Raw genomic sequence first — 25,616 nt, 5'->3', positions numbered from 1 at the left:
AACAGTGCGACTCCAACCCAGCCTGCTTTAAGGGAGGAGGAGTTACTTTATGCAAAAACAGCGCCTCTAACGTGCAGCTCCAGCAGCAAATAGCAAAGCAGAGTGGTAGTTCAAACCAGACAATGAGAGCAGAGGATTGCCTCCCAGCAGCCTCTCACAGCCTCTCAGCAGCCTCCTATAGGCGGGTCTTAGTCCTGCTTCTTGGAGGACCCACCCCTGAAGGCCTTGGGGTTTGGTTGCACACACAGGCTGCAGTTTCAGTTTGTTTTATTCACCATTTTGAGTAGCTGAAGGAAAAAAAAAAAAATTAAGAATATTTTTGGAGGTTTTTTTTCTGGAGGACAAAGTCGCTGCTTCGTTGTTTTCATTTTGACGCTCGGACGGTGCGAGTTGTGCGCACTAACCGTCGCTCCCAACGTGTCCAGCAGAGCGGGAATATATCTCTCTATCTACATATATTTCTTTTCTTTTTGTCCTCCTCCCTCCTGAGCTCTTCTCTCCCTCTTCCCCTCCTCCTCCTCTCTCACATCCTTTAACCTTCTACAGTATTCCTGCAAAATGTCCAGACCAGTGAGGTAGGTGCTCTAAATCTAAATGCGTCCTCTTCTTGCTCTGCTGCTCTCTACTTTAACGTTTGTAACGACTAGACTAGGCCGAGGCTTCTGCAGCACACATAGAACATGCAACCTCCTCGACCACGCTGCTTTTCATCTGTTTATTTCATGCAATAATAATGGGAATGTGCGTGTGTGTGCTTCCTTCCTCTTCTCCCAACATGGATCCTTTGTGTGTGTGTGTGTGTGTGTGTGCACGGTTCGCCATGTCTGTGTCTGCTGTTCGTGTCTTGTTTTAACTGGATCCATGATGGAGCTGATGATGTTGGATGATATATATGTGGAGGCCATGCATGCATGCATGAGGAACATTAGGAAGTGTGATATTTAACCAAGCTGCAGTTTAACTGCTTCATGTTGTGCCAGATGTGCCTGATTATATTCTCCCTTCTCTGGGCTGCTGAGAATGAGAATATGGCGACCCCATTCATCCAGGGGAGGCTCTCTGAAAGACGCTAACACCCCCAACACCCTCCCACCACCACCACCACCACCACATAGTGATGTGGAGGTTGAAAACGAGCTGGTTCATTGAGCTGACTCTTTTAAGTGAACGATAAGAGCCGGATCTCTTTTTTTTTTTTTTTTTTTTATTAATTCAAGGCAAAGCAAAGCAGCAGTGGCGACTGGTGGAAATGTTTAATAATGTATTATAATATACAGTGCAGTGCGACTCTAAGAGCCGGCTCTTTTAAATGAACGATGGGAGCCGGCTCCCGTATCCACAGGCCATTTTAACACAAATTAAAACCTACTTTAACTTGATTAGAAGTAATTTTTATGCTATAAAATCTAATTTAAAGTTCTAAACTTTTATTTTAAATTTGTTAATACAATAAACTAACTGATGCATAGGTAAATGCAAATAAATAAAATGTAGGGATGAAAATGAATAAAATCAAACAAGATATTAAATTAAAAAGTGTAACATAAAACATGCCAGTGATCAATATAAATGAGGTATCCACAGGCCATTTTAAAACAGCTTAAAACCTGATTTAAAAGTAATTTCTATGCTATAAAATCTAATTTAAAGTTCTAAACTTTAATTTTAAATTTGTTAATACAATAAACTATAATATATAGGCAAATGTAAATGAAGGGATGAAAATAAATAAAATAAAACAAGCAAATATAAAAATTAAATAGTGTAACATAAAACATGCCAGTGGTCAATATAAATGAGGTATCCACAGGCCATTGGCCACATCCAATCAATTTCAGCAAACATCCCGGTATGATTTAATCTAAAAAGAAAAAAGTGAAGGTATCAAAAACACATTACTACCTTTCAGTTAAATAATTATTATAGTTATTAATTATTAAAATAATAAACAGTTATTTTATTCCAACAGGAGCAGTAAAGAATGCTTGGAAAAACACAACAGTATAACATAACATAAGTACATTTACTCAAGTACTGTACTTAAGTACAATTTTGAGGTACTCGTACATTACTTGAGTATTTCCATGTTCTGAGGGGAGTCAGGGGACGTGCAGGAAAACTATATATTTTGCACAGATGATTTTCTATCATAATTTACACATATTACTGGGTGCATTCCATATTTTAAACACAAATATTTACAATTTGTATAATTTATTAGTAGTAGTAATGTTTTTTTGTGTATGTCTGGCTCAGGGGGGGCGGCGCCCTCTATTGACCGGCCGCCACTGCAAGGCAGCTTTATTTGTGTAGCACATTTCAGCAACAGGGCAATTCAAAGTGCTTAAATAAACATTCAAGAACATTGTGACAAAGTGCAAAATAACTTTAAGACAGAATTAAAACAGTTATAAAAACATTAAAGATTAGAAAATAAAAACAAGCTCAAAATAAAAGCTAGGATAGAAGCTAAAATAGAATATAACACACAAGAGTGAAAGCTCTAGTGCAGTATATAAGATCATTATCTGGTTTAATAAAAGGCAGCAGCAAACAGGAAAGTTTGAAGCTTTGATTTAAAAGAACTCAGAGTTGGAGTTGGTCCTGCAGCTCAATTCAAGGCAGAATGATAGGACGATCTTCTCCGCGCCACGGGCGCTCCATGCACTGACTGGGACTGAATGTTGTGTTAATGACGTCCGTTCGACCAATCAGGTGATGACAGACAAGGATTTACATTTTTTTGTTTATTTATTTTGCACAATTTAAGACTATACAACATAACAAAAAAATAAATGAATAACATACAGTGCAGGAAGAGGCAAAAAACAACAACACTGGGCTTATCTGAAGGGGAGGCTCTCTGAAAGACGCTAACATCCCCCCAACGCCACCACTCCGTTTTTTTTTTTAAATATAAAATTAAATAGTGTAACATTAAATATTCCAGTGGTAAATATAAATGAGGTATCCACAGGCCATTTTAACACAGATTAAAACCTCCTTTAACTTGATTAGAAGTCATTTTAATGCTATAAAATTAAAATTTAAAGTTTTATTTTAAATTTGTTAATGCAATAAACTTACTAATACATAGGTAAATGCAAATAAAGGAAATAAAGGGATACAAATAAATAAAATAAAACAAGCAAATATAAAAATTAAATAGTGTAACATTAAATATTCCAGTGGTCAATATAAATGAGGTATTCACAGGCCATTTTAACACAGATTAAAACCTCCTTTAACTTGATTAGAAGTCATTTTTATGCTATAAAATCAAATTTTAAAGTTGATTATAATTTTAAAAATGTTATTTTAAATCTGTTAACAGTACAATAAACAATTAAACCAATACATAGGTAAATGCATATAAAGGAAATTAATGGATAAATAAACATGTCAGGGCTCAATATGAATGAGATATCCACACACTATTTTCAACACTAATTAAAACCTTTAACTTGATTAGAAGTCATTTTATGCTATAAAATGTAATTTAAAGTTGATCCTTGATTTTTTTTTTTTTAAATGAACTTTATGTTAACAATAAACAATTAAACCGATACATGGGTAAATAGATATAAAGGAAATTAAGGGATACAAATAAATAAAAACAAACAAGCATAAAATGAAATAAAGAGCCGGCTCCTGTCCGAGAGTCATTCTTTTTTGTCTTCTATCATCGTAATGAACTACAGCGTCGGCCCGTCAGCTGTCTGGAAAAAATATCATCAAAATGTATGTGATTTATCTAAATAAAAACAAATAAAAGTGTCAGATAATTCAGCTTGGAGTTCGGTAATAAAAGACAGTCAGAATCTGGGGGGCGTGTCCTCAGTGTTGAATCTGAGAATTTGAGTCGGGGGTTGGGTAAACAGCCAGAGACGTTGAAACAATCAGTCGTATTTCTAGCGGTAGAATGATAGAACGATCGTCACGGGTTAATGACGTCCGTGTGACCAATCAGGTGATGACGGACAAGGATCATACCATCAAGCAGGGAGGGGCGGGAGTGCACGGCACGCTGACGGTCTGCAGGTACAGAGCAGGAGAGGAGAAAGAGAATAGCAGACAAGATGAGTGACAGTCGTAAACGAAGCAGCATGTAAAATTACGGTATTCTGGAAATTATAAGGTTTAGTATAATTATATTGAATAATTTAAGTGATATATGTGCACACATACTAATCATGGGTTTAAAACGGCGCTAAATTTGGCTGAATTATAAAAAGGCAGAAGTTGTAAAACGAAGAGTCGTTTGGGAGCCGGTTCCTCTTGGTGAGCTGAGCCAAATGATCTGGATCACTAAAAAGATTTGGAATTCCCATCACTACCCCCACCACCACCAGGAGGAAGAGGAGGTGGAGGAGGTGTTTGGTGTTTGGCCTCAGGATTTGATCTTGTTGCCGCGCAGAATAGCCATGTTGAAGCTGTAGTCACGTTAAATGGCTCTTTTATTGCATTCATGTCGGTTCAGAACAATATAAACAATATAACATGGTCTGATATGTGTGTTGTTTTGGGGAGAGTTGTTGGAGAGCAGATGTAGATTTTCAGTGCTGCTGGTAGTAAATGAACGCTGCTGGCTGATGTCAGAGGAAGGCGGAGAACTACAGAAAGTCACCACACCCCCCCAAAGCAAGATCCCCACCGGGATTACAACACAGGAGCTATCCACACTGTCCACACACCATTTTAACACTGATTAAGACCTCCTTTAACCTTTAAACTGGGTTAGAAGTCTTTTTTATGCTATAAAATCTAATTTAAAAGTTTTAAACTTTTATTTTAATTTTTTTAATACAATAAACTAACTGATGCATAGGTAAATGCAAATGAAGGGATTAAAATAAATAAAATAAAACGATCGGATATAAAAATGAAATAGTGCAACATGCCAGTGGTCAATATAAATGAGGTATCCACAGGCTATTTTAACACAAATTAAAACTTCCTTTAACTTGATTAGAAGTCAATTTTATTCTAGAAAATCAAATTTAAAGTCGATTCCTCGATTATTTTTTTAAAACTTGATTTAAAATCTTAACAATACATTAAACTGATACATAGGTAAATACATATAAAGGACATGAAGGAATAAAATAAATAAAAACAAGCAAACATAAAATAGCAACATAAAACATTCCAGTGGTCAATATCAATTATGTATCTACAGGCCTTTTTAACACAAATTAAAATACCCTTTAAGTTGATTTAGAAGCCATTTTTATGCTATAAAATCTTATTTAAAGATTATCCTCGATTTTAAAAAACAAACAAAAAAAACTTTATTTTAAATCTGTTAACAATAAAACTAACAATTAAACCGATACATAGGTAAATACATGAAAATGAACTTAAGGAATAAAAATAAATAAAAACAAGCTAAAATAAAATAAAATAGTAACATACAACATGCCAAGGGTCAATATAAATGAATAATAATTAAATAAAAACATTAAATTGGGAGCACAGTTTCACTGTTTTACTAGCCTTTTTGTTTTTGCTGAAGTTATCGTTTTAATATATGGTTCCATTTCTTTCTTGAAAACATTAAAGTGGGGTTTTACTTCAGCAAATTTACATTTATGAATGTAAAACAATTCAACAATGATAATGAGATTGATTGGAAAAATGCCACATCATTTGTTCTGATTGGTCAAAAGTCTTGAAATGTGGTACGGATATACTTTGGGCGAGTATCTAACAGTAAAACTTAAAAAAAGATCACATAAAAAAATCACACTTTTATTAATAGTCAAATTCAGGATTTTTTTAAAAAATAGGGGAAAAAACATGTAAATTAAAAATTTCAGTTGTGGCACAAATTGGTAAAAAAAACCCAAATAAATCACAGATAATATTTTCTAAGATAAAACTACAAATATTTTGCCACAGTTTACGGGTATGTGTACATTTCCAACAACAGATGGACAATAGTTTCATTCTTTAAATTAAACTTCTTTTACCTTATTTACCAAAAATAACTTTTGTAGTAGAGTTCATGCTCCTCGAGCGTCTTGTGGTTTCTCGGCATCTGAATGACTCATTTTTGGCATTTAAAAGGAATTTATTACTCAGCGCTGTTTGTTCCTTGTTTTTAAGTGAAAAAACGAGTTATCTGGAATTAGACAAACCTTTAGGGGTTGTATGGGAATAGGGGGAAGTGTGGAATGAGGTGCGGTTAATACATTCCTTTAAAAAACAAAAAGGGCAATATGATGATATATATCGTAATAATTATATAAAAATGTCTATAATGTATATTTTTCTATCGTGATATAGAATAAGCTTGTATTTATTTATTCATTTTCTCTATAATTTCACTTAAAGTGGCACTCAAGTTCTTAAAATGCAAAAATACTCTTTCATTTGTCAAGTATTTAATTCAGTACAAAATAGGCTTTCCCGTGTTTATTTATTGAATTACCAGAAAACATGCTATATTGTGATATATCATTATCAAGATATGAAATTACCGATATCGTGATAGCAGATCACCCAGCCCCTAGTGGACCCACCCATCTGATATATATATATATATTTTTTATTATTATTATTTTAATGCCATTTTCATGGATACATGTTGCACAGAGCTGCAACGATTAATCGATTAGTTTTCAAGTATTTAATTAATCACCAAATATTTTGGTATTTTGCTTCATTTGACTACATTTACCATCAATACTGATCCACATCCACAGAAAAAGGTGGTGGACTTTCCCTTTAACGTTTTTCAGGTTTGTGGAGGGTAACTTGGAGATCCTCCCTCAAGATCATTATTACTATTATAGACAAAACTTGCTATAGTTAAATAATTATACCCCTGCGACAACATAGTCGTGGGTATATATAGCGCTCCGCGTGTCCGTCCTCGTTTCCGGAGCAGAACTCGGAAACAATTTAACTTAGGAACTTCACATTAGGTACGATGGCTGACGGTGTGATGTAGTTGTAAACGTTTGATAATAACAAGCTAGATTGTGCTCAATAGATTAATTCTATTAGTTTCAAAAGGGCAAAACCTGTGGCCCTACTTCAGTAGGGGTCAAGCAGTGAGCCATGCTCACTTAATTTATTATTTACACTTCTCACAGCCTTCGTCTCAACATTTAATTCTTATGTTTTCCTCAAAAGAGCAGATTCAGAGAACTTCCTCTTTCTGCATCCGCGTAGCATCGGATCTAATTGAGATGAATGACCAGGTCACGCTGTTGTCTGTCTGAACTGGCCTAAAGCTAAGATGTTGTGGCAGACGTGTGAACAATCAGTCCTTTATCCTGCAGATGATGCATCTTTAAGTTTACTTTATGTTTGTGGAGATGATCAGTCCACTCATCCCGTTTTCTTTGTGCACTGCGTTGATTCGCTCAAAACGAACTCAATCTGTAGTCAAATAAAATGTACACAATGAAAGTAAATATAAGACACAAGTTGTGTCTTTATTCTGCAGCTTCAGAGAGATTTGTTCTGCTTTAATCAAAGTTACCACAGTGGACATCTTTGTCCTCGGTGGCTTATCATGTTGGGGAAGCATTTTTTCAAATGAGAAAGATGCAGATGGAATATTAGGGCTGCAACTAATGAGAATTTTTATTGTCGATTAGTTGTTTGGTCTGTAAAATGTCAGAAAATGTCTCAAAGATATTCAGTTTACCGTCATCGAGGAGGAAAGAACCCAGATTCAATTAAAAAGTACCAAAAGTAAAAGTAGCCTACTCGGTATGCAGAGTGACCCATTTCACAATAATACATCTTATGGTATATCATGGTAATATAATTATTGATGCATTAATGTGTTCATCACTTCAATGTTGCGGCTGGTAAAGTTGCTCATTTTAACTATTTTATATGCGTAATAATGATATACTACTTAATAATACACCACCATTTTCATTAGTTGTTTTTTATTTAGTATTAAGTTCTGAATCTGCACAGAGCTAGTGCCTAATATCGTCAAATAAATAATTGGAAGTAAAAAAAGTACAACATTTCCCTCTGAGATGTAGTGGAGTAGACGTGGACTATAAAGTTACGTAAAATAGATATACTCAAGTAAATTACCTCAAAATTGTACTTAAGTACAGTACTTAACAGTCCATCACTGCGAGAGCATAAAATTGTTTACAAGAGCACAAGATCTATCCTCTTGATGTTGCCTTCACGGTGCACCAGATTGATGCATTTAACTTTAAAATGTAAAACATTTTCTTTCTAGTTTGCAACTAATTCCGGGGTTCAAATTTTCTTTCATATCGTTAGTGCTTTCTTGCCTGTATGGATGTGAAGTAGGCCTTAAATTGCATTCAAAGTTTTAATTTGACTTGTTGAAACCTGCAGAAAATAAAAAGCTGCAATCAGAATTTACACTTTTTTTTCTTCTTAAAAAAAAGTTACTCACCCCGATTATAGGATTATCAAAATAGATGGCAATTAATTTAATAGTTGACAACCAAGCAATTAATCGTTGCAGCTCTAAAACAATTATTAACAAAACAGTTGTCTATCGATTAATCGACTGTTTGCTGCCTTTAATGAGTTGCGATGGCGACTTTAACACAACCTTATGAACACATAAGGAAGCAGTGGTTGGTAACGGGTCAGTGAACATTCTGAAGTGAGAACGAATTATAATCGTAAACAGAGAAACCACAAAAGGATCGTAGACTTCCAAGAACGTTGTGATAACCCGCTTTACCCTGCAGTTCATTACTGAGACTATCTCGGTTATATATTGATCCCTCCCCCACCACCCCCGACCTCACCCCCCAGTATCACGAGTCCCTTCCACAGTTTGGCTCACTATAACGGAGCTGGTTGGATGAAATAGTCTGCAGCTCTCTGTGATCTCCCTGTGAGATGTGAATGATAATGTGTGGACAGCTTGGTGGGCAGGTCACTGACGGCTGTTACACATGTCTGTGGTGAGTGTTGGTGTGTGTGTGTGTGTCCCTGTTGTTGTAATCTAAGGACCTGTAAAAGTTTCTGGCACTGTTACCCATCTCCCTTCCTTTCCATAACGCACACACGTTGCTCCAGCTTGGTATTTTAAAGTGGTTTAGATCCAAAGATTATTTAATTTGACCCTTTGATTTCTTTAAAATGTTTTTGTTTCTGTATGTAAAGCTCTTTACGAATTGTGTTTGAACAGCATTCACATAAATGAGGGCTGATTTCTCTGTGGTTTTAACCGGCACCAACACAGCCTCTTGAGGTGTGTGTTACCTGAACTACAGTTGGCTGCTGTCACCTGAGGCTTCCCTCATACACTTTGCCAAATTAGCCTTGGAAACTGTAGAAGGTAGACCAGTGTCCAGTTCAGTGCCCCGGGCTGGAGGCTGCTTTGTGGCTTCTCCAACTAAATAATACAATCCAGAGATTCATACACAGCTAACTCTTTGCTGTTGAACATGACTTATTATTATATCTTTGTTACCTGCCTAGAGGCCTTTACACACTGGCAGCATTTCTATTGTGTGATTTAGAGCTGCAACGATCAATCTATTAGTTGTCAACTATTAAATTAATCTCCAACAATTTTGATAATCGGTTTGAGTCTTTTTTGTTTTTTAAGAAAAAAGTCTTAAATTCTGATTCCAGCTTCTTAAATGTGAATATTTTCTGGTTTCTTTACTCCTCTGTGACAGTAAACTTTGAGTTGTGGTCATAACAAGACATTTGAGGACATCATCTTGGGCTTTGGGAAACACTGATCGGCATTTTTCACCATTTTCTGAAATTTTTATAGGCCAAACAAATAATTGACAGATTAATCAACAATGTAAATAATCGTTATTTGCAGCCCTGGTATGATTAATTTGCACGTCAATATATTTTTTTCAAACTGTTGTTTTTGTCATAAATGCTTTCACACAGAATATTACGCGGCGAAAAAGCAATGCTCTTTTTTTCCCGAAATGAGATTGATTTTTCTGAGCTTTTGCACCGCGAATAAAAGCATCAACCAATCACGTTGAAACGGTGAAGTTGTGCCTTTTATTTATGAAACAACAACACAGAGGCTCCGTAGTCTGAACCAGGACGGCAAACTTTATAACTCCTTTCAACCCTGACAAAGGCAGCGCGGACCACATCCACTCCTTCCGTTCTTACCTTTCACAATAAAAGCCCTAGACATATCATATTCGCAGATTCATTTTGGTGTCGTTCATTCGTCACGCCCCCCCGGTGTGTAACGGCCTTACCTCCTCCAGCACCCTTTGACATATCTAATATGAAACGTTGGCAGTGAAGATACTTTGTCCCGTGTGAACGTAATGTGATACCGTGTGTTTCCTTTACTTCACAGGAACAGGAAAGTGGTGAACTACTCACAATTCAACGAGTCTGATGATGCAGGTAAGAGATGCTTGATGTGTTTTCAGTATATGTGGTAGTAAGGGGGGGCAATATGGATAAAATCCATACTTTGAATGATATTTTATGCTGTGTATATTGTCATACAATACATTTACTAGAAAATCAAATGATAATGGATAAAATAAACAGAAGGTAATGTCTGCAGATACCTGGCAGATCAAGGTACCTTATTCCATCGATGCAAATAATCCAATATTACCATAAAGTCCTGCTTATTGATTTGCAACACAATGTTATGATATTTAAGGAATTAAGTCTAAATGACTGACGAAAGACTAATTTATATCTTTATTATCTATTATACTTCTAATTGTCATCTATAATATGCCGTCATATTGGCCAACCCTGTGTGATAGAATACACTCATACAGGTGTCAGCCATATTAATATATTAATACTGGAACTGCTAAATTATACCCAATGGTTCTGCTACTAAAACCTGAACAACATGTAGAATTAACCTCATTATTTATTTTAATATTAAAGAATTTTGGGCTAATTTATGACCGCTCTGAGGCCGAATTCACACCGGAGCAGCGGCTAAGTGCGGCCTGCGGCGAGCTGCCATGCAATGCCTATGGAAAGCTGTGGTGGCCGCTCAACGTGCTGCGGACGTTAGAGTCTACGGCTAAGTGCGGCCAGACCAACAACCAATCAGTAAAGCAATCATGTGACATGTTGACCTACGTTACAAAGAATTTCTTCCCGCCTGAAATACATGAACACTGAACAATTGTTTTATTGTGGCGAGCCGCACTTCACCGCTGCCTAGTGTGAATTTGGCAATAGGGATGGCAGTATCTGACAGCTGGTCAGTCTGATCACATGACATTGGTTGTGCCATGGCATCTGGAGGCCCTTAGCGAGGCCTTTTAGTCTCTACATACTTATGAGTACAAGTAATGGATCAAGACTTCATAATGAAGCAGATCCAATGTTACGGTCTCTTTGAGGACTTACAAATATCTCTATTGAGAATCGGATAAAGAAATACCAAGAGAGTGTGACTTTGACCAAAAACAGTGTTAGTCTGTGTGACCAACAGGAAACCAGATGATGTGGATTCATGCCAGTGAAATACTAAATCCTTGTCCTTTCTCTGTAGATGAGGAGTATGGTGAGAATAAGGCTAAGAAGGTGCGCGCACCGCCTCGTGAGCCCAAGCACAAGCGCACAAGGAACTCACAGGAAGACAGGTGAGCCCTCGGTGTAGGTTGGTAGAACTGGCATCGCCTGACAGCCGTCTACAGCGTGTTTAGTGATGTGGCATTACTGATACATTTGTTAATTTTATGGTTTCTTCTTGAAGGTATGACACCTGTACATTAGGGCTGGGAGGACACACCGATCTCCCAATTCGATACCATCACGATACTTTGGTGCCGATTCTATATGTTTTGTGATTTTTAAGTATTGCGATTCGATATTGCGATTTGTTAACTTTTTTAACACTAGACCATGGGGAAACAGTTGAATCATACACTACTAAGGACTTGGGGACATCTCTAAATTAATCCAATAAAAATGTTTGATTTTCAGCATGTATGTAGTCACAGATGTCCTGAAGTCAAATATATCAGGATCATTGTCAGGAATTATTTATTAAATCTTTTCCAGCAACCCAAAAATCAAAGAATAAAGACATTTCCATCACAGATTAGTGGTATTTTATTTTTAATTTATAAGGGACATGTAATGTTTTATACTTCTGGTGAATATAATCCATCAATCTTATTTCGATGTTTTTATGTATTATGTATTTTGTAGATACAGTTCCCTTTGTTAACACCTTATTTTGAAAACCGGACGTAGACCCACGTGTCTACTTCCTCTAACTTCTCCAAGGTGGTCTCTAGCTCTCCCGTCAGCTCCGTTCTCTTTATCCATCCATGGTCAGCTCCATCGGGGCCGTTTCAATGCAGAGAACATAAATGTCAGTATCTGGGTGCTCTACAGTCGTAGTGTCGGCCCATTTGACCACGGAGATGAGTGACGGCCGGCTTGACCGCATGTTACCACAATACGATAATGTTTCCTGTCCAAAACTTTCTTCTACCTCCTCATAGACTGAAATGAAGCAAATATATCGATCTGGCGTTAAAAAATCAATTTCAAAATCGTAAAAAAATCATAGGAGAATGAATTATTTTTTTCCATCCCTACTATACACATGTTTCAATGATATTAATCTTGTGCCATGTACGGTTTAACCACTTCAACACATTTGGCCTTGAGGAACACGGCAGCTTTTGTATGAGCAGGTTGGATACAAGCCGCCAGTCGGCGCTAAGACACCAGGATATCCTGTAGTAGGGCAGGTGCACCAACGCTGAGGGGGGGTTAGGACCGGGTATAAGGACGCCATTATGGGGAGGAGAGAAGAGGAAATACATGTTGAGGACGGGAGACAGCCAGGTGTGATATAGCAGTGTTTCAGGCACTGGTGGGTGAGCTGGAAGAGTGTAGAGAGAGCTGGAGGAGACTGTGGGGGAGGGGGGGGAGGGGGGGGAGGGAGGGAGGGAGGAGAGCTGCATTGGATTCATCCTGGATGCAACTTGTAATGTACGACCTCTCTAAAATCTGACAGGGTTTTTCTCCCTGGGCCGGGGTCGGTCCTCTGTAGTCTCGCTAAGCCAAGCTGTGATGACATGCGTTTCCACCACAGCCTCACAGTCGGGGATGAATCCTGCTCGGTAGCAGAGCCGGACATCAAAGACAACAGCCGCTAGACGGCGCTGCTGTAGCGCTGTCGCCATTTTGTACTGAAAACGCCAATGAATCCATCGCCATGGATTTATAAAGAGACGTCTGTAAATCAGAGGATCATTTTTAATATCAACTTCCCAGTTTCCCAGTAGGAACACTTAAAATAACCCTCATTTAAATCGTTATGTCCGAAAAGTTGTAAAATAAAACAGCTGAATCCAGTTATTTTCCTGAACGGTCATCAGACCCACGAGACCGCGCCGCCCGGCACGCTCATATGACATATCGGGTTCTGCCAGCTTCCTGCTAGATGTACTGTATGTGGCTGTAATAATGGATATTATTGACTTTCCACTGGCGAACCAACATGATGCTTTTATTGTGAAGAGGTTATAGGTAAATGCTATGTGTTTGCCACTGAGTTAGTGGAGCTTCATTAGCGGTTCTATTCTTCAGTAAAAACAAGTCTAATCAACCAGATATGGACATTTTATTCTGCACTATTTGGTCAGCGGATCAGTTTTAAAGGGAAACTTTGACGAATCCCAATCAGATTAGTGACGTTGCCAACGGAGACACATTTATGTGACTCAGTGTAAATGAAAGTCTTACATCTGGATTGAGACACTTGAAATGACAAAGGTGAATGAGACCTGTGAAACAACTTATGGTGGCAGAAAGGACATTCAGCAGCTCTAATGGACATTCCTGCCGTTAGCATGCCTATTGCACAATATCTCAATAATTGATGGCGTCTGTGTCGTAGTGTTACGAGGAACTGACGTCTTTATAGAGTCCTTATCCTCCCCATAATAACAAGCACCTGTGTGATAATCACAGACAGTATTGTAAACCAATGTGTACTCTAAATCTGAGAGAATCAACCTTGTAAAGTGCATAGATATAAACTGTGATTGTTTAATTTTAAAAGTGTTGCTTTTAGATTTTTGCTCAGGAGCAAAGCTCTGACCGGTACCCGTCCTCCTAATGCTTATTTGTTAAGTATGTATTTGACTTATGAAATTAAAATCTGTGCATCTTTGTTCCAGTGAGGACTCTGAAGAGAAGGTCTCTAAACCCAAAAACGATTCAGCAGGTAAGTCCGTCTGTCGTCTGATTTTCCGATGATAAAGGTTTACTTTAGTGAAAACAGCTGGTTTGATTTGATCAGTGGAGAACTGAACACTTGCCTTCCCTCCGTATCACTGAAGCAGATGACTTTGGCAGTGATGAGGAAGACAATGACTTTGGAGAGGAGGAGGAAGAAGATGGAGGAAGCGACTACGAAGAAAAAAAAGGCAAAAAGGGAAAGAAAGCCAAGGTGGAGAAGCCCGCCAAGAGAGGGCCGAAGAGAAAACGGCCTGCAGGTAAAGCATCCAGTTTCTACACATATTCACCTGATCAATCTTAAACCGTGGATCAAATCTACAGGTCTCCCCTGATATTCACTTTACTGTCATAGAGGAGTAAAGAATCCTGAAAATACTCACATTTAAGAATCAGAGAATTCCTTACAAATATTACTCAAACTGATAAATCGATTATCAAATGTAATAAAATAGTTGGCGATTAATTTAATAGTTGAAAACATTTTTGAAAACATTTGTTTTAATATTTTATTTCAAAAGTTCAATACAATATAATCACATGTTCAGATGCTTCATTACAGTTCTGCAAAAATACCTTACAGTATCAAATTAATATAAAAATAAATTATAAATTATACAACAAATAAACTGTAAGAAAAGGAAAAGATGAATAAAAAATAAATAAAAAACAAACAAAAAAAACATTTGGGGTCTGCTAAACAATTTGAATAAATTTGAAATGTCTAAATTTAATAGTTTTAGTCAATTTAGAATTTTTGAGTTTTAAGTTTTCAATCATAGTCAAATAAGTTTTAAAATCAGCATCTTTAAAAATAAAAAGGAGGGTATTCTTTTAAACCATATCTTTTTATGTATACAATATTTTGCTAGGATAATAATCAAATGAATTATGTAAATCTCATCCGCTGAAAAACTGGGATTGCTGACAGTGAGTAATATTTCAATCTTTGTTAGTATGATATCATTTTCGAAATGTTTTGAGAGATTCTTCTGCAAATGAAACCAAAAAGAAGTAGCATGAAAACAATCTACAAAACACATGTTCAATAAACTCACAACTGCAAAAAGTGCCTCTATTGTTAACAGTTACGAAGTATTTGCAAATCTTCTCTTTAACAGGGTAGTACCTGTGTTACCTGTGTACAGTCTTAAATAGAAACTCCTTGATGTTATTTGTAATTATATATTTATGAGGTAAATAGGTAGTGTTCTATTGTTTTCTATTTAGATATAACATCTATATTTACATATGGGAATGGTAATGTGTTCAAGATGATTTCTAATAAAAGCGTTATAATAGTTGACAACTAACCGATTAATCGCTTTAAAAGCTTTATTGTTTTTTCTTGAGAAGAAAAAAAACATTACAAATTTAAGATTTACATGTTAAAGAATACAAAAAGCTGTGCTATGTCTGTGCTAATCATTACGGGAAACTATGAAGGGTTTCGACGTACTGTTGCATAAATGAAATATGACTGGATCTAATAAAAGTAGTTTGGATTTGTGTGCAGCCAGATGTTCTATTCTAGCTGTGAGATCCTCCGATCCAGGATGTTTTGGGAGGCCAGACAGCGAGGCAGTTGTGGAATTGGTGGCATCGATATTGATCTTTTCTGACTTGTGAAGATCTAAAATAGCTTGCGCTCGGTGGTTGACGGGCAGCGCTGCGTGTGCTCTCCCAGACGTGCTCTCAGAGTGTATTCCTCCCACATCCCCGTCTGACTGAGACTGACTGAGTCGTCTGCCTCCAGCGTTCCTCAACGCCGACGTTCTGTTTGATTTATTACTGCGAGTCGAAGGTATGATCGATCAATCGGTCATCTGCTGAGCCGAGTCTGATGGATGTTGACGGCATCTCATCTTTTGTGATCAATCGAGTGACGAGGTGATGGTCTCAACAATCTCCTCATTAGGTATACGTCTGTGCCCTTTTTCCCTGTCAGCTTTTAATTTAAAGCTGTCGGGTGATGATGGGCAGAGTCGTTTCATTGTGGCCGATTTAAATCACCAAAATAACTGCCTTTATCCTTCTGCCTCATCAGCGTTCAAATGAGTCATTAACCTCTACAGGCACAAAGTATGTACTGTATGTATGTGCTTTCAGTAATTGCAAAGGGCACAGCAGTATGGGGCTTCAAATGTTCTTCACAGCAAAAACAACTCACCTGCTGTGCTTCACTCTGGCTTTTTATTACACCTCATGGAGGTATATGTTCCTTTTTAAAGGCATCGCAATCCATTACTGCTTTGCTTTGTGACCCAGAATGCACCTCCTGGTTAACCGGATGACTGCTGCTCCCAACAGGAACATTTGTTTTGCCCTTTTCCTTTTTTCTTTCATTCCTTTTTTTTACAGAAGTTACAGAAAAAAGAGAAATTAATGATAATAAAAATAATTTAAAAAAATAATTTCATTAATTAGTTCAAATTAAAGGTAATAAGTACTACAATAATACAATTTATGGTAGTAAGATAGAAACCTTAAAAATTAATTAATTAATTAAATGTAAAAAAATAGCGCATAGAAAATAATAATTGGTAATTAAATAAATACCATAGAAAGGTTAGGTTAAGTAGATTCTATGTTAGTAATCAATGGATCCCATAGCATATAGAAAAACTGTGGGCTACCTCTTATAGCATAGGCTATTTTTTCCAAAGGAGCACATGACTTTACCTCATTAATCCACTGAGTAATATTAGGGGGCTCCTCATGATTCCACTAAGATGTGATACATCTATTGTTTTGCCCTTTACAACCCTGAGAGATGTAAGAAATATGATTTAGAACGGCGTTTCTCCGATAATCGACCCTCGCTAACTGATTATTAACCGACAAGATTAGTGCATGGCATGCGGCGGTGCACAAGCTGCAGTGTATGAGCAAAACGGACAACTCGAGTCCGCAGTTCACCTGACCGGCAGCGTTACTGTAGCAGCCACGGTGCTGCGTGTAGTTTCATTAAACACATGCAGCCACCTTCCCAGTAAAATTCTCCGCAACACCATTTAGCTTAGCTGCGAGGTTGCCAGCTGTGTGTCTGCCCAGCGTGACGTTAGCGAGTGTTGAGACTGTGAGTGTGGGGTTGTCGGTGGCGTTATATCTGTAAACGTAGCTGTAGCAGTGTGTGTACAGTTTATTTCTCGGTGAGCAGGATGGTCGGGGTGTTTCTTTGATAGTCTGATCACCGGCTTCTTCAGACGTCTTGTTTGGGCAGGGTCTGAAAATGGCACGCTCCACCCACCAAATGTGGGTAAAGTGTTTGGTAAAATCGTCAGGCCATAGACCGGGGTAAAGGGTAAAACAATCATAACACAACATAGCTTTAATAAAAGTGGGTTAATGTGTTGTGACATTAGTGGAGGCTGTCAGTAATTCGGTGGAGTTGGCTCTGCTAAAAACAGCTGCAGGAAGCCGTTAACAATATGAATACTCAGGGAAGTCATCCTCTCCGTTTACTCTTGTCTTGTTCTGTTAATGTGTGAATCATTGTGTTACTCTGTGTGTGTTCTTTGCGTAGATGACAGTGACGATGAGAAGGAAGTGAGTCGAAAGCGTACCGTGCGCCAGGCGGCCTCCAAGGCTGTGTCCAAACAGAGGGAGATCCTGCTGGGCGACGCCGGCAGCGAGGATGAGGAGCGAGAAGACCAAGAGGAACCCTACAATGACCGTATGTACAACTGTACTCTACACGGACACAGCAACACACAGTCTGCCCTAAATGGAACATAGAAACCACAAGATGTCACACATCAGACCAGTAGTAAATGTCTAATGTGTTTAAGGGATCCATTTTACTTTTGATAGCCCGGCACCCGTTAACCGGTAACTAACTGGTTAGTTTTTAAGGAACAAAAAACGCAAAATGACACAAAATACAAATACAAGAGGTGCTTTCCGTTTAGTCCGACGCTGCATTGACTCAGTGAGGTATGTCGCCACATTTCGAAGCATTATCCATTTAGAGGTGCTGAAATTTTTATGTTTTTTGTTGCAAATGTCTTGTCTTTAATTTTATTGTCTGTTTATTGCCGCATTTTGCTGATCAGATGATGTATAGATTCTGAATTGAAAATGTTTTTAATACTCATTTGCCTGCTTTCTCGTCTGCTCTGCCGCACACAAAAGAGCCGGACTGAAAGTGTCACGCACGTTTTACAGGTGCAGCCCTGTGATGGTAAAAACAAGGGAAAATATATTTAATTAAGACAAGACAATAGTCGCATAAACTATTTGATTTTTTTTTATAATTTCGTGACTCATCCCTGAAATGAACCTATAGACTGTAAATTAACTTATAGACCGACATATGGTCAAAAATGGTCAAAAATATTCTCGATGGTTAACCGATTAATTGTTTATGTGTTGACACCCCTAAATGTGACGTTCCTGTATGAACCAGATCAACACTGTGAGTAGATAACTTTTGCAGATTCCTAAAGAAGATTCATTGAAGGCCTGAAATGCCTGTCACAATAAAAGATGCTTTAAAGCAGTGGTTCCCAACATGGAAAAAATCTGAAGGGTCCCAGATGATTGAAGAGACAGATTATGTTTGTCACACAATTTTCTGTCAATTTTATTATTATTTATTTATTTATTTATTGCATTTTTCTTGTAAACTACAGCATACTTGACCTCTTTACAGCTCTAAAAATCCATCAAATGAAACAAATCACTCCCGCTCACCACTATAAACCCTCTAGGATTGTGTCAATGGCGAGCAAAATAGTTGACAAACACCAAAAGCCCTTAACTCAACTTTGTACAGAAAGGACGAGGAAGAAAGCGAGGAGTATATCTTGGCAGATAGCTGCCATCCTCTCTGCAGCCAGTTTGAGCTCTTGAGCTCCGGGAGGCGCTGTAGAGCCAACAGAGTGACTGAGTAGATCTAAACCACAGACACAGTCATGAACTGTTTTAATGTGTAATATGACCTGTCTGTTTTGACTGACTGCTCGTCTGCTTTCTATGCTGTTGTTTCCTGTGTTTGGTGAGCTGAAGACAAATATCCACCAGGCTACTTCATTTTAAAGGCCCAGAAGCCAGATGGGTTTGGAACTAGTGCTTTAGAGCAATAACTACATCATCTCAGGTCTTGATAAAAATGTTCTGGTGAGCAGTTACAAGCTGACAAAGGTGTGAGAAAACTCTTAAAGCCACAGCTCCATGACGACACTATTTACACTCAACTGGAAATAGAGCAAGACACTAAACAAACTGACTTGGTGCTATAACTAGTGGAAGCTTCCAGGCTCCATATACAGTATATACATTGTAAAGGTGTCGAGCATATGATTGTGAAAAGATCCTCATGCGTTCTGTGTTTCGTGTGCAGCCGACGAGTCCGGCAGCGACGAGGACTTCATGGTGGAGGATGATGATGACAGTGACTACGGTCGCTCCAAGAAGAGAGGCAAGAAGGTGATCCGACGGGGACGGCCGGACAAGAAGGAGAAGAAGAGCCCCAAGCCCCGACTAAAGGCCACAGGTGAGAGAAACCCCGCAGCCGCTCATCTGCTGTCGACCTCTCTTGATTCTGTCAGAATTATTTATTCATATTATGTCAATTATTTAAGTCTATTAGCTTAGTCGCTCTGAATCATGACCTCCAGCAGAAATAAGTGGTTCAAGGTGAGCAGGCTTCAGCTGTTGCTCTGAAAGTGTCAGATTCATATTCAATCAACACTTCTGCAGCTCATCGTTTTATCTCTGGGCTGTGAACAATATTTACTCTGCCACTCTGAACACTTTCTGATCTCAATGAAATGTTGATGAATGATTAAATAGTAAATGTTGAAAGCTCGAAGCCTAGTCACATGAATAACACAAGGCTTTTATTCTGAAATATGTGCCGGACAGTGTTGTAGAACATGCAGTGACTTGGAGAGCTCCATGAATGAATGTAGTACGAGGTTTTAATTGTGGATTATTACTATTATTTACAAATTACCACACGTTTCTTAACCTTTCTTGGTCTAAAATAAATATAAATGATATTTATAATTAAATGAAATGGCCATTATGAAAGGCAGACTCTATGTAGAAAGAAAGGGCTGACAGCAGCAGCTGAAACGCAGCTGGTGTGAACACCCGATGCGTGAATCACGCAACCGCCGCGTGCATCACGCAACCGCCACGCGAAGCAGCCGCCACGCGACTTGGAAAGTCCCGGGGTGAAGGTGGCGCTTTACAGCAACCCTTGCTGGAATTCAACTCTCAAAGTGCACCGGATTGATATATTTACAAAATTGTCTTTCTAAATGTTTCCAAACTCAATTAGTAATTGTGTTAAATAATTATGTCCTTAAAGGACTGGTGTGTAACATTTAAGAGGGATCTATTAGCAGAAATGGGTGTGTGTTTCCCTTAGTGTATAATCTTTGGTGAATCCGAACTAACCAAAGTCACACAATAACACAAACATGCTAACGGATCGAGGCAGCGGTAGGCCGGAAACTCCTGTGTTCTGTGAGGTAAAGTTACTGTTTTTTGTAATCTGAGTCTGGTTGCTTTGACGAGAGCATAGATGGACACAACGGCTTCAGTTCCCCGTTGGAAACATACACTTTATAGCTGTCTCACAGCAATGTAAACCGGCGAAAATATTATAAATATAGCACTTAAACCGATATTGATATCAGATAAAAAACTGATATTTTTTTAGGTGCCTAAAATCTGTTTTTCAGCTGGTAGGTTGCAGCAGTACGTTGCTTTCCTTCAGTGCGGTAACTCCTGTCGTTTTCTCCAAACTGGGCGGGGGGGGCGTGCCGACCGTCATAATACACTGCATATGGATAATACCTCATACAACCCCACTGCAAAACACCTGAACTCTCCCTTTAAGTAGCCATAATCTGATGATCACTAACGGATTTGTCTCCCCCCCCCTCCCAGTGACCCCCAGCCCGATGAAAGGAAAGGGGAAGGGGCGCCCTAGCGCCAAGGCCGTGGAGAAGAGCTCACCCAAAGAGGAAGAAGAGGAGGACCCCGAGAGTCCCCTGGAGGAGGAAGAGGAGGAGGCAGAGAAGAAAGAGACCTCCCCCGCCCCCAAGACGACGAAGGAGGCCGCGGGAGGAGAGGAGGAGGAGGAAGACGAGGAGGAGGAGGATGGCTCAGAAGAGGAGGCGCCCTCTGGAGAAGACTAGAAGATGGTACCCAGCTGAAGCCCATCCTCCACGTCTCTATCTCTGTCTCTTCTCAAAGTTTTTGTTTTCTTCTTTTGTTGCTCTGCCTTTAGAGGTTTTTTTTGTTTTTTCTTCTCCTGGTGGCCTGGCTCAATGGTTTGGACTTGGTGTGCTTTGTCTTGTTTTGCTTCTCTCTCCCCCCCCTCCACCCTTCTCCAACCAAGACATTGTGCTCATGTGATCATCATGTAAGGAGTCACAACATTCAGCCTTACCCACCCTCCTGTCTTTATCATGAAACTCAGCATTTTAGTGTGAAAATCCACAGTTTCTGCCTTTCCCAGAGCTCCGTGCTGGTGAGCGTCCGTCCTGAGTGTCAACACGTTCACCGTTTTTCTTTCTCCTCCCCCTCCGGGATTACCAGTGATTATCAGCCACACGCAGTTTACTTTACTGATATCTGCGATTACTGGGAGTATTGTTCAGAGAGCTTCTCAGTAACCGTCACTAAAGCGCTGTATTTACAAAGCGACGCTAAGTCAACACGCGCCGGGCTGAACGAAGCCGTCACCCCCCTCTCTTTGGTACTTTGTGCTTTTTAAAACCAGGAGCATGTTTTTTTAACAGGGCAGCGTTTAGTTAGGTCGTTGTTTTAAAAAAGAAAACCTGTTCTTTTCAGTTAAAGCCTAAAGCTTCTTTTAATTGTATTATTCCTTTAAAGATCCACCCTGCTTGTTTCAGACTGTATCGGTGCTGAACTCTTGTCGTGTGGCTGCTGCTGCTTCGTAGATCTGTTGGAAGGTGTGCCGTGTCGACCGGCGGAGAGACGCCGGACTGCCACCATCACACGTTTCAAGCCAGCATGTGTGTGTTTTTATGTACTTGTTTAAAATTTGTGTGCTTGCGAGGGGGGGGGGACTTCCTGTAAGAGGGTCTGGCTTGTTTCATCTGCTGCCTATGTTAAAAACGGTTTTATGTTGGGCTTTCTGACGATGCACCATGCTACGTGAAGCGCCCCCCTCCTCCCCACCTCCCTGCATGGCTGCAGCATCTTCTCAACATTCAACCCCTTGTGCCAGGCACCCCTAAAAAAATCTTTTTTTTTTTGTTATTTTTATTTTTATGAAATGCAAGAAGAGATGTTCCTTTTCTTTTTTTTTTCCTTTTTTTTTTGAGAGTTAAAAAAAAAAATGAATGTTGTTTTTTCTCCTGTTGGTTCATTGTTTTAATTCTCTATTCAGATTTTTTTTTTGTAATGTTTGTTTTTTAAGAAAAGAAATAAAATGTATCTTGATTTTAAAGAAAAAAAAAGTCGACCCTATCCAATCTGTTCAGCCATCCCTCCCTTTATTTACTCCTGTACAACCCCCCCAGTCCCATCAGCTTAATGGTTACATGTTTTTCACCTATTAGTATTTCACAAGCAGAATTACACCGTACTGAGGCGCAGAAAAGATTGAAATAAAGCGGGCAGCTCAGTAAATATCCGGCATTCGTTTGTCTGTTAATGCCTTAATTTTTCATTGAGTTCAGTTCCGGTAGTGGCTCTGATGTCGTTGGAGGCCTTGAGAATGTAATCTGTCCTCGTTGTTTTAGGTCTTTCAGCAAATTAGGCTTTAGGACAAGTCAACAATTTGTACGATCAGCCGACCATCCAAAGCCATAAACGATCTCAAAACTAGTGACTCGGAGATCAGGTGCAGAACTCGTGAGATTGTCCTTTTTTTTTCTCGATAAGAAGTGTTTTGATGTCAAAACAAAAAACAAAAAAAATAATAAAGAAAAAGCCTTGGGAATATGATAATAATAATAAATGCATTATTAGGCGTCCCGTCAGGAGAAATTCTGATTCGCAATAGAACCGGTCCTGGATGTGTACAGGACACGTGAACCTAGTCGTCGGTTCAAAAGCACATTCAATTGTTTTACAACTAGCAGGTTAGTGTGTCTTTTCTACGTTCGGGTCCTGAATTGGCACTAAAAATGTCATTTTGAGACGATCGGATATGAATAATGAAAATAAAGTGTGTTTATACCAACATGCAGCTCAGAGAGCTCCTTGGATCAGATCCTGTCCTGTAGTTCAAAGCGTTTGAGGGGCTTGGACGAGGTTCCTCTCCCATCATCCCACACAAGGAGGCACATGGCACAAGGCTGTGAATTTCTCTCCTCTTTTTCATCCATCCTGAGACTTCTTCTGTTGTACTTGTTTTTGGATGTTTTTTTTCTATCTTACCTACCTTCAGTTGTACTGGCGATGTTAATGTAAAGCCAAGTTGTGATTGCTACAGGAGACCAAGTGGAGAAGCTTTTTGTCAGTAGTGTGGAACGGGAACGCTGAACTCTTGAATCTTTTGCATGTTGTGGAAAAAAGTGCGAAGCGATGATGGTGATTATGATGATGATGATGATGATGATGCTGGTAATGGCAATATTGTGGTCTTACGAAAAAAAAAAAAAAAGTATTAACAACGACGATGTTGATAATGTTTTGGTTTCCCAGCTTCTAATAAAGGCAACCTACTTTTTATACGGATTTAACTACTTGTTTTGTGACGTTGAGCTCTGTGATGTGGTTTTGGTTTTATGGTGACCTGCAGTGTTCAGTGTCGGCCACTCGGTGGCGCTGTGTGCAACGACAGCATACTGTTGTGTTTTTATATATGTAGTTTAATGATCTGCTGACGAACAGTAACAACACTGCTCAGACTCTGCAGAACCATGATCAGTAAGAAGAATGTTATAAAGGTCAAAAACAGCAAAATAATGGTTTGGGTGAATTTTATTCTACAACTAATGGGCTGATAAATCATCAGAGTACGTCTGCAGGAGATACAAATAAATAACTGACTAGTTCCTAATGTGGGTCAAGCTCCAGACTTTCTGTTAGAAATCAAAGTGTCAGACTCAAACCAAGATTATTTTTAAAACTTCAGAAAGCTTCCTTCAGAGCCGCAGACGACAACAACCGACTGAGAAGCACTAACTGATCCTCGTGTGAAATCAGCAGACTGGACCTTTAATAAAATAAAATAATGCCATATGACCTCTCGATTGGACTTGTTCTTCAAATAATTTAAATTAACAAAATAGACACACACACACACCTGTAATTTATTGTACAGATAAGTGGTTAATGTAGAGCCGTAGTCAGGAGTTCAAGCTGAAGTTGGCGAGATTGGATCTACAAGTTATTTTTATAAAACGGTCGCTATATCATGACAGTAGAACATGAAACAGGTAACCTGAAAAAAATCATGTTCCTCTGTGTCCTCCGGTGCTCCTAACAGCAGCTGCAAGATTTCACAGACCGGAGGAAAACAAGCAGAGCTGATCTGAGGTCTGCTGTCCAGCTGCCGTCTATAAGAGCCGGCTGTCAATCACTCTGAACTCCGACCAAACGGTGAAACTAGGCAGCGCTGATCAAATATGAATCAATATTCTGTTACGTTAATGTCTATTTCTCTCCTCAGATGTTCTCAGAATCATCTTGTAGTGCACGGTTTAGCTGGAACATGAGACAGTTTGTGACGCCGCCACCATTGTGAATTCTGGTGAAGGAACGCCAAGTTCTGGTCACATGACCGGAGCACAGCCAATAGGAACGCTCTCTCTCTCTGAAATGACCTGTGATTGGTCAAAGTGTCCCGTCACGGGCTAGATGTTCTAAAGCCTGAAAACAGAGCCATGAGGAGGAGCAGAAGTCTAGTTTTCTCTCAGAACACTTGAATTACAATATGCTGAAAGGTTATTATGGAAGTTTTGCCCAATGATGCCAAAAATATACTGCCTGCTGCAGCTTTGAGTCAAAGAACGTATATTGATAAGAAGTGAAAGTCAAGTGTTCAGTGCAACATAAGCGGCCAGCAGCAAATCTACGCTTCTGCCATTTTGGACTGAAAGTGACTACCGGACACCAGTAAAACGTCAGTCTACAAAGTGCTGTACAAAAAGTAAACAAAATTATTTCTATTCCATTGTCATATCGTTTGTGATGGAAACTTAAAAAATGAAAAACAACTATGAATATTATATTCCATTTTTACTAATAGATCCCCCAGAATACTACACACTGGACCTTTAATGTGACGGCCACGTTGGGTTGGGACAGAGGCCTAGCCTACATATTAGTCATATTAGATACTATTGTGAGAAGCATTTGTGTCAACAGTGGCCAACTGGTCAAACAGTGCAGCTCAGTTCACCAACAAGCTGATGATAAATCAGTAAATATCAGAGTTATGAATCAGAAATGATACATTAATCAATATCAGACAGGCTACTCTG

At 38.9% G+C, this 25,616-nt stretch overlaps 1 protein-coding gene across 2 annotated transcripts; it reads left to right on the top strand.

Annotated features, from left to right (window-relative positions):
• The first annotated feature begins 184 nt into the window (after window positions 1-184).
• nucks1a (nuclear casein kinase and cyclin-dependent kinase substrate 1a) lies at window positions 185-23,865 on the top strand. 2 transcript variants are annotated; one of them, XM_037783714.1, is made up of 8 exons: window positions 185-575; window positions 10,313-10,362; window positions 11,489-11,579; window positions 14,139-14,185; window positions 14,304-14,456; window positions 17,723-17,872; window positions 19,541-19,693; window positions 21,100-23,865. In XM_037783714.1, exons 1-8 carry the CDS (start codon window positions 559-561, stop codon window positions 21,348-21,350), a joined length of 912 nt encoding a protein of 303 aa, XP_037639642.1. In that variant the 5' UTR covers window positions 185-558; the 3' UTR covers window positions 21,351-23,865. The 2 variants fall into 2 exon arrangements, with proteins under 2 accessions (XP_037639642.1, XP_037639634.1); XM_037783706.1 differs by having other exon boundaries at window positions 14,301-14,456.
• Window positions 23,866-25,616: the final 1,751 nt, after the last annotated feature.

This window comes from Sebastes umbrosus, chromosome 1, assembly GCF_015220745.1.
Source record: "Sebastes umbrosus isolate fSebUmb1 chromosome 1, fSebUmb1.pri, whole genome shotgun sequence".
Lineage (NCBI taxonomy): Eukaryota > Metazoa > Chordata > Actinopteri > Perciformes > Sebastidae > Sebastes > Sebastes umbrosus.
The sequence above is the reverse complement of the archived record's forward strand: the minus strand, read 5'-3'. Positions and strand labels throughout refer to the sequence as shown.